At 37.1% G+C, this 16,392-nt stretch overlaps 1 protein-coding gene across 2 annotated transcripts in view; it reads right to left on the bottom strand.

Moving 5' to 3' along the window:
* The window catches only part of cutlet (chromosome transmission fidelity protein 18 homolog), a 408,876-nt gene that overhangs the window by 366,526 nt on the left and 25,958 nt on the right, over positions 1-16,392 (bottom strand). For both annotated transcript variants that reach the window (XM_083141467.1, XM_083141468.1), the window contains exons 5-7: positions 13,358-13,487; positions 9,366-9,449; positions 207-368 (exon numbers count right to left, since the gene is read on the bottom strand). In XM_083141467.1, coding sequence (XP_082997593.1) covers positions 207-368; positions 9,366-9,449; positions 13,358-13,487 — 376 coding nt within the window. The remainder of the gene's footprint in view (positions 1-206; positions 369-9,365; positions 9,450-13,357; positions 13,488-16,392) is intronic.

The following is a 16,392-nucleotide window of genomic DNA, read 5'->3' as shown; positions in this document are numbered from 1 at the left end:
ATAAATTTTCGAGGATAAAATATACATTACAAATTCTGCAGAATTTAAAGAAAAATATAAAATAAATTACAAAAAAATATAAAGTGTAAAAATATTGTAATCCAAGGGAGAGTGTGTCAGCCCAGCATGGCAGCAGCACCCTGGCTAAGTGTGGCAGTGAGGCTCACATTAATAAATGTTACTTTTCTGTTTGAATACACACGTACCTCATCACTCAACAACTGAAGATAGCTTCTGGGGCGATACTTTTCAACCCAGAGGGCAGTAGTTCCTTCCTCATCTTCATCCATAGTTTCGCAGCCAGAGTCCACTTGTTCTTCTGGTTGTTGTTCTGCTGTTGACTTAGTGTTGTCCAATTTTTTATTGAGCTGTGAAGAATATGAAAGTATATTTCTATAATAGAGTGACTAGGACTAATGTCTCGACTTCTCATTTGAAATTATGGTCCTCCACATTACATGAAATTCTTAGAGATACAGTGGAACCCCAATATTATGTTCTAGGATTTTATATTTTCCTGTACTATAAATTCAATCTTCACGGTCCGACAAAGTAAAACACTATTAAATTTTGCCAAATGTCACATCTTCCCACATTTTAAGTTTTTTTTTTTTTTTTTTTTTTACTTTGGTCTCCCAAAAAATATAAAATCAAGGTTCCACTGTATTTCGCTGAATGTTTTTCTTTGTTGAAATTCATCAGAAAGTGAAAAAGAAGTAGAAAAATGTTTTCTTTCCTACAAATAATGAATATAGTTATATATTTAAAAAAGCATATCATATGAAGGGTTCAGAGCACAAGTGGCGTAACTCCATTCAAGACTTCTTTTAGAAAAAGGCAAATTTTAATATCTTAGTACTATGTTTAGCTATTGGAGCACAAACATAGTGGTTACTCTATGAGCAATAATTTGAAACTGAAGAGATACATACTATTAGCATTAAAATGTTGATACTGCACACATAACTCAATTTTCATGAAAAGTCGAGTTACACGGCTTGTGCTCTGAAACCTTTCAAATGTGTTGAATGTAAAAAAGTAATTTATATTTCCATATACAGCAATTGACCACTGATTGGGTTCTCTACCACACTATAGTTTCTCTGTCTAAAATTGGGTGCACAGGAAAGGAAAATGTTTCTCTCTGAATTCAATTCCAGGGGACTTGATGCACAGGAAAACTAATAAGGACTGAAATTACAGTTTAAAGTGGGATCTGAACCACTATGGGCCTCCACCAGGTATTTTATCAAAGTAGCAATCACTTATCTTTTCATTCTAATTCTCACACAGTTCCCTGAACATTAGAAAGTCACAGTAGTATAACTAGAATTTATTTGTAAAGTTACGTGAAAATTATGGCTTAACCAGTGAGCCAACATTTGGTTTCTTCAAGTTCCACAACTCAGAACCCTGTGCAAGATTTTTTTTAAAATTTATATATTTACTTATTATTTTTCTTCGTATATCCAATAAAGTATTTTAAAGAATATCAAAGTATTAACACAAGTTATGAAGCCTACTAATAAAATGCATTATGGTTATTCTGGTATAAATTCACATGATTCTCTATCACATAAAGCTTCTCATTTATAAAATGTATTCTTCTAGTATTTTTTATTATTTTATCCCACTTTTCTACTCTTAAGTGTTTAAATGAAACAAATAATACCTCTTTCACTACTTAGTCCATCTTCTAACACCATTACAATTATTCACAATCAACTACTAACATGCATAAATTAAACTTGGGTGCCATTTATGGCATGCATGTTTCCATAGAGATAGTTAATTATTTCCAAGGTGCTGTACACTAACAATGTCTTGTTTTCTTCCTTTTTCACACGGTTGACATCTTTGACAACTATAAACTTAATAGTGACAGATGCAACTTTAAAAATTCTTAGCAACTACTAATATATTCTTAATGTGGACCAATTTCATTTCAATAACCATTTTATCTTCTACTGGCCTACTGTAGTTCTCAACATTGAATTTATTAACAAATGATGCAGCATTGTTCTAAATAAATGTTTAATTGTTTTTCTCATTCCAAAAATGATCATCAAACATTGAAGATCCCACAGAAAGTTATAAGAGAACAATAATATATCTGAAATTTGATAGTGAATTACAGATTTTAAATAATAACAAACACTGAATAAAAAGTAAAGTTGAAAAAAAGCTGGCTATTTTGGGGGTGGATGGAAATTTTGGCTTTGGTGTCTAATCTATTTCACTTGCAGTTTCACTTGTAAGTTTATACAGGCAGATGGTGTTATTCATTGCTTCTAGTTACCAATTTGTTTTTAAAGGTAAAATTTACCTTGTGCGTTTGTGCCTACCAATGGTTTACTGGTAATGTCTTTGTCTTAAAAAAATCAAGGGGTATTTGGTTTGATTCCTGGTGGAGAAATATTGCATGATTGTTCACACTGCATTTTAAAACTGTAAGTGCACTCCCAATTAGCATATCTGAGCAAAAAGTTCGCATCAAACAAACAAGCTTTTACTGTTATAAGGATGTAATGCATTTGGCAGCCAGGCTGAGCAACCAAAATACATCACCACTTCCTCAGAGACCAGGTTTAGCAGCCATTAACTCAAACTATATGTGATACACTTGAAAACCAGAATACCAATATTTTTAGCTGAACACATATGCAAAGGCATTGTTTACTTATACATTTCAAACAGAGTTTTCTGAACTTGAGTCAGGGAGACTTGAAAATATTAAATATAATTTTCAATTTTAGAAACAGTTCAATAATCAATTAATTATGTGTGTTAAAAGATGTAGCACATTTTTCTAATTGTTTTTGCTTTATGGACATGTCCATATGTCAAATTTCAATATTGAAAATTGTATCATACTATTAAATGCAATTTACAGAAAATATACAAAACTGCTCTAGTTATGTGAAAATGTATATGCTATGTGCATTTACAACGAAGAGTTGAATGAAAATCTTAATTTGTTATTGTTTCTTATCTAGTAGATTTCTGTATGAAGGTTTGCACAAGTTTGCTGCATTTTAGCACAGGCCTATTGCTAACCTACATATATCTTCAACTTTGAGTTAGTGCTTGTATACCTTAAGAATAAGTATTTGGGTTCCACATGCAGTCACACTGCAAAGGTCTTTCAATCCATCTGCCTGCAAACTGAGGCCATTGTCGAACTTTCTCCACCATTAGCAAACTTGCTGGTGTGGTAAGCATGCACAGAGATATTGAATTTTCATCTGCCATGAAATTTATGTAATTTTTAGGCTGACAAGAGGTCAAGAAACTACTTCTCTTCACTGGTGCAAGTGTATATAGGAGGTGCCATCTTAAAAATAACAAAAATGGCATTTAGAAGCTCACTTGATTAGCATTGCAGCCTTGAGGTCATTAGTGGCTGCGGTGGCTCAGTCTGTAACGCATCTGACTACCATGCTAAAGGTTCTGGGTTCGATATCCCCGGCCGGTTCAAATCCGGGAACTTTTCTAATGATGGAAGCGGCCCCGGTGCCACCCAGCATCGAATAACATGGGTACCTGGGGAAAACCCTGGGGGGTAAAGGTGGTCAGGGGCGTGATGCTGATCACATCACCCCCACTCACGACCGGATCAAGAAAGTGTGGGGCGTTACCCACACACCCCCTATATGCCTTCATGGCGTGGTGCTAAGCACAGGGGAGTACTTTACCTTTGCCTTGAGGTCATTTTGCAAATAATAGTTGATACCTCATGTAAATTTGAGCTGTATACAATCTGCCCTACAATTTTTATTGGACTTTTAAGGTATTCAATTGGGTCTTGTAATAATATATAATACCCTATTTACTAGAGTACCCCTCACCCTCGAATAAGCCACGCACCTGGATTTCAGAGAATGGAAATGCAAAAAAAATATTCATGACACTATTCAATCTTACCCTTCCCTTAAAATTTCTTAATTTGCTTGTAAACAGTATTTCTGCATATGTTTTGTGCATTATACCTCTATTGAGTGATACCTTATTTATGTACAAAGAAGAAATAGCACACTTGAGCAGAAATGTGGAATTTTATTTCAAATTAAAGACACACAAAAAAGAAGCCATCTTTTGCACTTCCAACTACTCTTCTCCACTACCCCATCATCACAAAGAGAAGCCAACTTTTGCACTTACGACTACTCTTCTTCACTACTGTCATTATCAGAGCTTGCTTCCCCTGTATCACTGTCCAATATGTAGTCATCTTCTGTCCCATCCAGTTTGTTCGATGTGGAACACTTTTTGAAACTCATCTCCATCAACATGGGTGAAATGCAGGACCATGCATTTTTAACCCACTGACAAAGGAGGTTGACATCATGAAGCTTAATTTTCTCCCCTGGTGTAAACTGGTGGTTATTTGAGGAAATCCAATTTGTATATTGTTCCTTTAGAGCAGTTTTGAAAGGCCAATTTATACACACATCAAGGGATTGCAAAACTGATGTTAAGCCTCCAGGAATTATCACTTGGTCGGTCTTTTTTGAATCTAGAAGATGCTAAACTACAGGGGTTGTATTCCCACGGAAACTGTCCATTACAAGCATGTTTCTCATGTTTAAAAGTGCTCCAGGTCGGTTTTGCCACACACACTTGATCCAATCCTGAATTAGGCTTTCATTCATCCAATCTTTTTCTTGTGCTTGCACAAAAACTCCTTGGACACTCACTTTAAGAACCGTTTTTCTCTTTAGCACAATATATGGTGGAAGTTTTCTTCCATCTGCTGCAACACACATCATCATTGTGCATTGTTTGCTTTTCATATCCACCAGTTCGCACAAGAACACTTTTTCACCCGTTTTATTAACAGTAGAGTCAGATGGCATTTCAAAATAAACTGGGGTTTGATCCACATTACTGATTTGTGCCAGAAGATATGAATGTTATTTCCTCAAATTTATCACATAATGTAGGAAACATAGGATTTTATCTTCAAATGCATCAGGAAGTTGCTGGGCTAAAGTTGTTGTTCTTCGTAAACTCAGATTGTATCGTCTAAAAAACCTGACAATCCAACCCAGACATTCTTTAAAACCATGAACGCCAAGTTATTTTCAGGGTGGCTACTCTAGGCCATGATAAAATTCAAGTATAATTCCTGGTTTTCAAGGCAAATTTTCAAAAAATTCAAGGCCACAATCAGATGTTTTCTCTATTTCAACCTTGCGTATTACCGCCTCTCAACAGCCACACACATGCACCAGAGGCGCAACCACGAACTTTTGTCTGAGGGGGACAAGTACCAGGATAAACATACCAATAATAATAATAATAATAATGGCATTATTATGACTATTATTATTAGTAGTAATAGTAGTAGTGGTAGTGTCAAAGACGTTATCATACTCGTAAATTACACAAAAAGGGGGTAGAAGTTGGTGTTAAAGCATGTGTGTTGGAACAAACGATTTTAAACATTTAAAAAAAAACGTTCAATTTCACATGAATTAATAATGGAAAACAAGTACACAAACTGTATTTTTGAATGGCAGAAAATGCATTCCGAATATTATTCTTTTTGTACATATAACATGTATAACTTTCAAGTACAACATATATTTTACACATATTCAAAATGGAGTGTTGTATAATAAGAAAATTCATGTCAACATTAAATTGTGTACGTATTCAAAGTTTCTTTAATACATATATATGTATATACAGCAAAAATTATTTAAATTGTCTCTCAAATGTGCATGCTCCATTTCCTCCAAACAATTGTATATGCATTTAAGACAAAATCCATTAAGAGAAGTCTTATTTCTCTCTCTGGTAATTTACAATGCATTACAGAAAACAATCATATTGCGAGTGAAGCGAACAAGAAAATTTTTAATCCATTTTTTTGCAAACTGAAAACAATATTGATTTAACAGGGTGCAAATAATTTTACGAGCCATCATGGCATTCTCTCTTTTACAACTTTTATAATTTATATTTTTCAGCAGCCATAGCCGACTCCCGCCGTCCCCTAGCTACAGCTTTGAACTTGACGAGACTAAGAAAGAAATAAGAAAAGCAGGCTATGCTAGTGAAGCCCCTCTGTGCCCTCAGCAGGTGCCCTTGACCATCAATATTTGCCCCCTTGGCCTCCTCAGACTTGATTTCTATTCAAGGTTGGGGGGGGGGAATACTCCCCCTGTGGTTGCGCCACTGATATGCACACACACATATATAGTAACAATATGAAGTGTCTGTGTGATTCCAATGTATCCAAAAATTCTAATTTAATTTAATTAAACGGTATATTTAAAACATATAATTTGAGGTCCTTAGTTTACATTTGCCATTTCACATACTCAGACTCGAAATACATCTACAAACACAAGTCACACAAATGTTATGGTATATATTCTAACCTACGAAAAATTGTTAATTGTGTAAGAATTTCAAACTCAAATCTACCTAATCATCTTCAAGAAATCTTATCTTGCAATAATTTTCCATCTGTCAGATTGCTCTACAAAGGACAGTAACAAAGTAAACAGTACGAGAGAATTCTATTTCATTTTTCACACAACATTACTTTCCTTCCTCCATAAAAATAAAAACTCAACTGCGAAAATCTGGCCTCAGGGTATTTATCATATGTATAAATTCAATAGGATTTGGATTAATAAAAGTTGCAATTTTTTACGTCTAAGGAGAAAAATTCAAGCACAATTCACGCAGAATGCCCAGAATTCAAGGAATTCCCGGTGAGTAGCCACCCTGCTTTTGCCAGTGAAAGAGCCTTCAATTGACACATTTCTGCAGAAACTGCAAATCCAAATTGTCGTTTTTCACAAACATAGTATAGTTTACGTTTTATAATAAAATAAATTTCTGCCTTGGTCAGCATATTGAGTTTTTCAAAACATAGTCATGTAGCTTCCCTTCTATTTCCGGAAATTTAGACTTTTGTCCTCGAAAAGCTCTCCGTGGCTTTTCATGAATTAAGTTGATCCAATTTTTTAAAGCAAGAGGAGGAGGAGGGGAGGTGAAGAAACAACGCACGTAATGCAGTGCAGGGAGAGAGAACTGTGATTTAATTAAACCAGGACATATTTAGAATGATTTTTTCCACTTGATACACGAATTGTGGCAAATGCGTTTTGTTTTCTTACCAAGAACACAGGCTGTGAGATAACATCTTGACCTCCACTCTAGTGATGGGTCGTTCGTGAACGAACCCTTCCTTTTGAATGACTCCCTCTTGGGAACTGTAAAGTGCTCGCTCCTTCGGAGTAAACGAGCAGTTCCTCGTTCCAGAAGTCGTGAGTTTTGCGTGTATTGTTACTGCTGTGTATGTTCTCTGGTTTTCTTGTGGGAAGTCTAGTACTAAGCGCAGTTCCCTCTCCCCTAATCCTTTTCACTCAAGCTAACTCCAGCAAGTCCTCCCTCACCGCCCTTCACTTCAGCTTCATGAAACCAACATCGGGAGGAGTTGGTCGTTCCTTCGAATGGCTGCTTGAGTGAGCGAGCTTCGGTAAAGTGCTTCCCGAAGAGGGAACTGCCATAACCCGTGGTAGTTCCTCAGGAGTCATGAGCTTTGCTTGTTTGTTGCCAACGCTCCCAGTCAATGACTCACTCCTACGAACCTTTGAGAGAGAGAGAGAGAGAGAGAGAGAGAGAGAGAGAGAGAGAGAGAGATAGAGAGAGAGAGAGAGAGAGAGAGAGAGAGAGAGCACGAGGTCCCGGCTTTTGTTGCTGATTGTTGATAGTAGCGGTTTTGTAGCTATGCGTGCCACTCTGTTTACATTAATGCTGCAGCAGCTCAACAATGAGGGAGGGATGGGCAAGTAATTCACCTTTAACCCTTTTTGTGGCAAGTTTTCGCAACTCACATTGCAAGGAACTGTAGAAGGAACTTGACAGATAGAAGATCATCATATCAAACTTACGACAATGTTCCGTTTCCGTGCTCTTCCATTATCGCAAAGTAAAAGTGGGGTCGGGAGGCAGAGAGAGCTTGAAAAATACGAATGCTATTCTTCGTAGTCAAAGGTTTAGCGTCCTCTCTTCCATTCTCTTACGGGTGTTTGTTTGACCGTGTATCCATTTAATCACATTTTCACCATTTGGAAAGGTGGGGAGGGGGGACAGCCACCCTAGAAAATAAATTTCAATCTAAAATTTGTACATTTTACACATATAATTTCATTTCAATGTCAATTTATGTTAATTATTAGAAGGGTGTTACAGGTGCATGCTAACTTCAAACTGAAGTTTTTTTAGGAGATTATACTATTTTGGAAGAAAATATGCCTCGTTTGACACCTTGGAAAAATACCTAGTTTGCCCTTCCCAGGAAAAAATACAGCGGACGTCCATGTTTAAAATATTTACAATTATTTTTCCTCGTCATTCACCAGGCGCTGTAATGCACTGTGACAACAAGGGGTAGGAATTCATTTTTGGAAAGGAAGAGGGGAGAATATAACTTGTCCAACTTTTCCTTTATTAACGACACCGCTTTCTTCAGGCTTGCCATCGACTTTCCGATGAGGACTTTTTGTCCGCTAAAGGTTCAATTATCCATTAAAATATATTTTCATTCACCCCCACCCTGAAAGCAGCTCCCGAACCTCGGTTGGTCAGCTGAAACATTGTTTCCTTTAGCTGTTTAATATGTGCACGAAGGCGGATTCCCCCTCTAATTCTTTTCACCCACTCCAAAAGCAGTCTCCCACATCCCCTCCTCCACCCAACGAAACCAACTTTGAGCTGTGTTGGTATGGTAGCTCCTCCTGTGAACGACTCCTTCAACGAGCAAGCTCCAGTGAACTGCCTCGTCCAAGAGCATGCTCCGTGGCCTCGTAGTTCCTTTGAATGACTTCTGGTGAGAGAGCTCCAGTGAACTGCTTCCCGAAAAGGAACTGTCATGACCCATCACTACTGCACTCGTTCTCTCGTAAGCTTGTATAATGGGTTGCATACCTCCACAGGATAAATTGTTTACTGCTGGTGATAAGCTCTATACTCGAGTAAGCCGCGCACCCCCATTTTCTGCCACGTTTGTAAGGAAATAAAAAGTGTGCGGAGTATTTGAGTAAATACAGTAAGCTTAATGAAATATGAAGATCATAATTGAAAAAAAAAAAGATCCAATAAAGCCAGCTATGATTTATTTTGAGTTTTTGTTTGAAATTTAGAAATGAGTTTATATTTACATTAATGCTGCCAACCAATATACACCAATGTATTTTCAAAGTCGAAAAATGCCAAAAATAAAAGCTTTTTTTTCGAACACTTCCAACTCTAATGATACGGCTTGAGATATTAACAAAATATTAAAATCTTCACTAAGAATTAATAATTCTAAAGTTATCATTCCCCAATATCATCATACTTACATATCTCTCTGCTTGCTGCCACAGAGTTTGAAAGGAACTAGTAAGAAGGCCTATGGCTTTCCCTTTGGCGGAAATGCTAGAAATCTGCAAAACAAAAATAATGAAATGAACTTCGACCACACAGTTTAGCTTTCTGTAATCAAGAAACAAAATGTTATAAAAGGTCACCAGACTATACTTTTTCCCCATTATAGGTTCTTTACATATAGTGCTAGGAGAAAAAGGAGTAGAGTTCAGTTTTTGTTTTACGTCTACTTTATGTACAGATAGGCTAATTGGGACTGAATCTTAGTTTATAAGTGGGATATGAACCACTGTGCCTCACAAGGGTAGGGAAAAAAGGAATGATCAAGGTTGGACTGTAATATTATACAACTAATTCAAAATCAATATTCACATACTCCCTCTGTCCCATAATTATTGTCCGGTACACTTTTGTTCGTTGTCCCATAATAATTGTCCGATAGGCAAACTGTGACATTGGTGTATACAGAAGAAGAAAATTAAACACGGGAATGAACCATACAACGTTATTACTCAAGGATCAGTACAAATTTGCCGATCAAGTATCCAAAAGAACATAAATAAAAAGTCACCATTTTGGCATACCAGACTATAATTATGGGACAGAGGGAGTAGTCAATATATGAGGGCCATTTTTCTTGTAGTGGCAACACTGTTGGCATATGCTTGTCAGTTGTCGCTGGGACAAAAGATGATCGGGTCCTGTTTAGCCTTATACTACAGATCGTGTGTAGGTGTTTGGTGCTGAATAGTACTGTTGTGTGGTAGTTTAGAAGATGTTAAAGTGAAATGTGTGTATAATACCGCCCTGAACAATGTTCACGTGTGAAGAACAGCTAATATTAATCAAATTTCAGGTTGCACGTGGAAGGAATGCATGGCAAATTCACAAGGGCTTACGTGAGGCATGTGGGGACCACGCTTTACCGCATTGTACAATTGCCAAGTCATTTGAATCAGCCGTGAAAGAACATGGTGGCAGGCATTCTTGCATGGCAACAGATTCACATACAGGTGTCAACCAGCACAAGTGGTGCAGAACGTACTGCAACAATGGGGTCGGGAGGTGTTAGAGCATCAACCTTATTCTCCTGACATGAGTCCCTGCAACTTTGCTATGTTTCCCAAGATGAAGGAACTGCTGAGGGGGAAAAGCTTTCCAGATGTCCCGATCATCATTTCGGCCACAGGGCGGTCTCTGCGCACACTAGCAAAAACGGGAGCTATCAACGGCATCCAACGACTGCCAGATGTTTGGAAACGTGTTCACGCAGAAGCAGGAGATTACATTGAAGGATTGTAAATGATTCCAGGTATGTATTTCTTTCATGTCTCTTTCTCATACATGTTGCCACTACAAGAAAAATGGCTCTTGTATATATGATAAGGATTAAAAATAACAAAGTAAATGCATTATATTATGTGTTGTTAATTTACAGATGGATACATACATTCTCCTAACATGATCATATATCACCACAGTTAAATTAAAAGAATTTAAAAAATGAATATGATGTGGAGAATGGTAGAAAAACTAACAGTTCATCATTTGTTGCTTTCAACTTTGTACTTGTTCCATGACTGGTAAGTGGGAGATGATACATCAATGGCTCAGTCATGGTTCTCCTTTTGGGTCGTGAAAGGCAGAAGCACAAATCTTTGAGGTGGCAAATACAGTACTTAAACAACACACATATTTAAAGTATTTACTGTGAATTGAAAATTATAAAGGGTGACTCAAAATGTTTAATCGTGGCCTGGCAACCCTGGGAGGTTGGTAGCACTGAGTGGCATGTACAACCCTGCTCACATCATCTTGCCATTTAGTAATCATGGAGCAATGGTGAGGTGTGCAACGTGCCTTTGCGATTAAAGCATATTACAAGAATGACAGCAAGAAGGCCGTGCATAGAGCATTTTGGCGTCAGTTCAATATTGGACGACATGGTCATGTTCCACCAGCACATTCAATTAACCTGAAGGTTCTTTTGCTGCACCAGCATAAGTATTCCATTTGTCCATATCCTGGACAAGATCAATCTACTCTTGACCATCCTTACTAATATCCTTCCCCTAGTTTAGCCATATGGTACCAAGAAAAAACATGTTATAAAATTTATAATACTATTTTTACATTATATATTGTACGTAGAGTTTTACATTCCCAAGTTACACACTTTACCTTCAAGTCCCAATGGAACAAAATGTACAATTTTTCTCATTTTTAAATATCTTTCCTGCTATATAGATTCTTAAGGTCCTCAAAAATGTATACTCAACTCCTTGACTTTTCCAGGCCAAATCATTACGGCAAGTGGTACATGTGAACAATCACACTCAGAATTCCACTTAACCAAGTTTTAGAATATACAGTGGAACCTCGATTTTACGTTTTTGAGGGGACTAAGTGAAAAAAAACTGAAAATGCAGGAAAATGTAAAATCGGGAGAAATTTGAAAACATTTTGCTATGTTGTGACCAACAAGCTTGAATGTATAATATATAATATCCAGGAACGTAAAATCGGGGTTTCACTGTGTAAAGTAATAATGTGAAGCAAAATAGAACAGTAATTGACTGTTTGGTAGAGGAAGGGAAGCAAGTGAATGTCAAGAGATGAGTTTCTATGAAATACTTGAAATGTATTGACAAATGATTCACAAAGAATTACTTTAAAAATAATTAATTACAATTATACAGAGCGATTCATTGAAGTGTAGACCGCCGTGTTGGGGTTCATGCTATTGGCAAAAAGAGGCGCTTGCAGCTGTATGTCAGCATTGTAGTGTGTCCATGAAGCAAGCATGTAAGTTTCTGTAACTAGTTTAAACAGTGACTTATTTACTTACCAATTTATGAAAGAAGGTGCTGAAACTGGCCAACTTCAGAGTCCACACCTATTGATGAAGTTACCCTTAACTTGCTGCAGTTTCCGTTGAATAATGTTGGTAATTTCTTTGCAGATGCTACGTTTCAGTTCTTAAAGGGTGTGTGGATTTGATTTGTATGCAGCATTTTTTAATCTATCCCAGAGATAAAAATCACATGGAACTTTCACACCTGGGAATCTTGTTTCAAATCATCTTTGAACTTCACGTGCTGATTGAGTTAACACACATGAATCATAAATAAATATACGTTGTGCAGTAGAAAATATTTGCTGAGCCATAACACACTTTGTGGTTGAATACACTAGAAAAAGCACAATACGTAACAAGCACCCTATCACTTTACAGTCATAAAAAATGTCTGCACATCAAAGGCAACTAGTTTGAACACATCCTTTTATAAATGGTAAGTAAATCACTTTTGAAAATAATTACGGAAACTGTGGTGTGTTTGCTTCATTGACACTCTACGATACCAACAAACGGCCGCAAGTGCCTTGCTTGCTGATAGTGCAAATACAGTGGTCTACACTTCAATGGATCGTATTGTACATTGTATAATACATAACAAGGCAAATAATAAATAATAGTAAAATTTGGTAGTATATTATTCTAGAAAACTATTTTCCACACATCCCCACTCCAACATTGCAACAAGGAAGTGGTAAGTATCAATAGTCGCTTATTGTAGTAGATTTCTAAATGATAAGTTTGAAACATAATACCTTTCCTGAAGTATTTAATATAAAACTTCTACTCTAACTACCAGTAATATTCTGTACTAGTATATCAAACTGAAGTCCACAGAAAATTAAAAAAATTCCTGCTTGTCATATTTTTTTTGTTTCTTCAAAAACTACTATACTACTACAACAATATTGATTTTTTTTTCAGAATGACAGTAAGTTGCCCTGACATTTCCATGAGTATTCCAGAAGAAAAAAAATTCCTTGACTTTTCCAGACTGGTAGATACTGTTTCCCTTTCAAAGCACAAAGCATATTATTATATTTTACTTTTCTAAAACTTGTTTCACAAATTATGCATATGTCATATACAGTTCAGGATTCAATAGCATACCTCACGATCAACACACTCTTCTGACTTCAATCTAGCATAGAGTCTTTCTCCATCACATGTAACAGGAATAAAGGCCCATGTTGGAACTCTCTTTACCAGCAATTGTTTCTTGACTTGCTGCTGCTCTGAGCTGTAGAAAACAAGGAGGAATATATCACTTAGTGTTATATTAGTACTACTGTTAGTCCATTAAACTGGAACCTCAATTTTATGTTTTGCTAGAAAACAAAATTAAAATGTAGGATGAAACGTAAAATCAGAATACCACTATAGTAGTAGTAGCAATTGCAATTGCAATTTCAGGGTAGCTACGATTTTTTGATTATGAAATTCCCTGACTTTTCCAGGTTTTCCAGACTAGAAATAAAATTTTTCCAGACATATTTGTCGTCATGATTTTTACTTCTGAACCTCATGTTTTTCAATTAAATATGCAGGCACGTTAATTATTATGAATATGAATATACACAGTTATTAGCTGAAAATTTACGAAGTGATTAATATAATGCTATTCAATGAAAAAATAAATAACTATTGTACTTCCCCATTTTCACTAAGTCATTACAATTAAGGTGGTGTAAAAAAATAATAAAAAAATGTGGCATATATATCAAAGCTTTACAATGTAACCTGTATACAACCTCAATTAGCCTATATCAATACAAATGAAAAACAACAGAAAATTAGGTCATGTACCTTTAAAAAATATGCAATAAGTATAATAATTATATTTTTTAATTTATTGAAAATAGTACATATTACGGAAATTCAGAACTTGAATGGGGCCGGTGACCAACCATACACCTAAAAAAATATATACGCGGGCCATACTTTGGAATCAAATATCTCCATTATTTGAGTTTTCCACATGCTGGAACAAATTTTATATTACGGAAAACATCGAAATCTGTCTTTTAAAAGGTAACAGTTCCGAATGTTTTATGATTTTTTTAAAAAAATTTTCTAACAGGAAGACTAATTATTATAGAATTTTGGCAATCATTGTGACACGAAATTTGAACTTTCCTTAAAATAATGAGCACTATTTGGATTCGAAAAAGTTATTTATGTTGAAAAAAAAACACCTGAAAATGATCTTACTCAATGATACATGCTTCCCACGGACAAGGTATTCTCCGGTTGACAAGCGACAGTAAGTATTGTAAACTAGTGGGAATGAATGTATTGGGTTGGTGCGAATGAAATGTCCGCTTTGACGTCTGGTGGGAAACTCACCTCAACAACACAACACAGGGATTGACTGGGGTCACACGTCTAATGTCATAACCTCTGTACACGTCCAGCAAACAGGCTGGAGCACCCAGACAGTCAGGAGGCAGGGTGTTGCTGAACAGGGTCATCTGAAAGTGCACCATGGAGAACACACAATTGCGAGTGATTTGTCTTTACGAATTCAAACTGGGACATTCTGCTCAGCAAGCCGCCAAAAACACTAACAGTGCATTTGGGCCAGGAATGGTAAATGAACGCACCATTCGCCGCTGGTTTGTCAAATTTCGTTTCGGTGACACAGCATTGCAAAATGAACCCAGTGGCCATCGACCAACATCATGTTCGGATGAGCTCCTTAGGAACCCCGTGGAAGCAGACCCTCGGAAAAGTGTTCGTGCCATTGCAGACGAGTTAGGCATACACCATACCACTGTCGTTTGGCGGCTCCGTGCTATCAGTAAAGTGAAAAAGTTGGACTCATGGATACCACATGATTTGACACCGGTCAACAAGACTCGCCATCTGGAGGTGTGCAGTTCTCTGAGTGTAAGGAATAACTGGGATGGTTTCCTGCATCGGATTGTCACTTCAGATGAAAACTGGATCTGCTATGACAATCATAAACGATCAGGACAATGGTTGGATCGTGATCAACGTCCAGGGCGGTTTCCGAAACCACCTCTCCACCCTCGGAAGGTGTTGTTGCTGGTATGGTGGTCTATGGTGGGTGTAATCCACCATGGATTTCTCAGGCGAGGTGAAACCATCAATGCAAATTGTTACAGTGCTGAACGCCATGAAATGCACTAGAAACTTCTCCACAAGCATTCAGCAATGGTCCACAGACATGGTGTCCTCGTGTTGCACGACAATGCTCGCCCACCTGTCGCACAAAGAACGGTGCAGGCTCTCCATGAGTTGCAATATGAAACCCTTCCTCATCCAGCATATTCTCCCAACCTCTCTTCCACTGACTACCATCTCTTCCAGCATGTCGATCACTTCCTGACAGGGAAGAAGTTCGCTGATGATCGGGCGGTGCAACATGCCGTTGAGGAGATCTTTGCGTCGCAGACTCCAGACTTCTTTCGCCATGGAATCCAATTGTTGGCTGAGCGATGACAAAAGTGTGTGGCTGCAGACGGCGACTATTTTGATTAACCAGGTATTGTAGTTTTGATTTTTTTGGCCTTTGGCAATGACGCACTTGGGCCGGACATTTCATTCGCACCAACCCAATAGAAATAAATCGGAACCTTAGTAGAGTCCATTCAGGGTCTTTATTTTAATTGTAAGACAACCAAACCTGACCTTCCTAACCTAACCACAAAAGCATATATTCACAAAATCTTAAGTAATCGCTAAAACTCTGCAGTATGTGTTAACAGACATACTAAATCGAAATCGAAGCATGTGAAAGTTGCATTTGTAGCATGATGAAATCGTAATAAATCAAAAGGAACTTAGGCTCATTTTCACCACTTTTCAGCATAATTTCATTCTACACGCAAACAATACGTAAAATTACTATCGGCATGAAACCAACATTCCTAACCTAACAACAATGTGTGACCAGCGTAAGTCTAATTCCTCTATTTCGCACCAGTTTTTAAAAATAAATTCGTTCTACATGCCCAAAACATGTGCATATTCGAATAATGACGTCACTGATACTGCATAAAATCACTAATTTCTCGGGTGTAACATATCTCTGCAATGTAAAAAACTACGACAACGAGCAAATGAACTAGTTGATCAGGTTGCTTCTGAACGGGTCGCAAACGAAGGACTCAAATTCACAG

The sequence above is a fragment of the Lepisma saccharinum genome, chromosome 20 (genome assembly GCF_977018435.1).
Source record: "Lepisma saccharinum chromosome 20, izLepSacc3.1, whole genome shotgun sequence".
Taxonomy (NCBI): Eukaryota; Metazoa; Arthropoda; class Insecta; order Zygentoma; family Lepismatidae; genus Lepisma; species Lepisma saccharinum.
The sequence above is the reverse complement of the archived record's forward strand: the minus strand, read 5'-3'. Positions and strand labels throughout refer to the sequence as shown.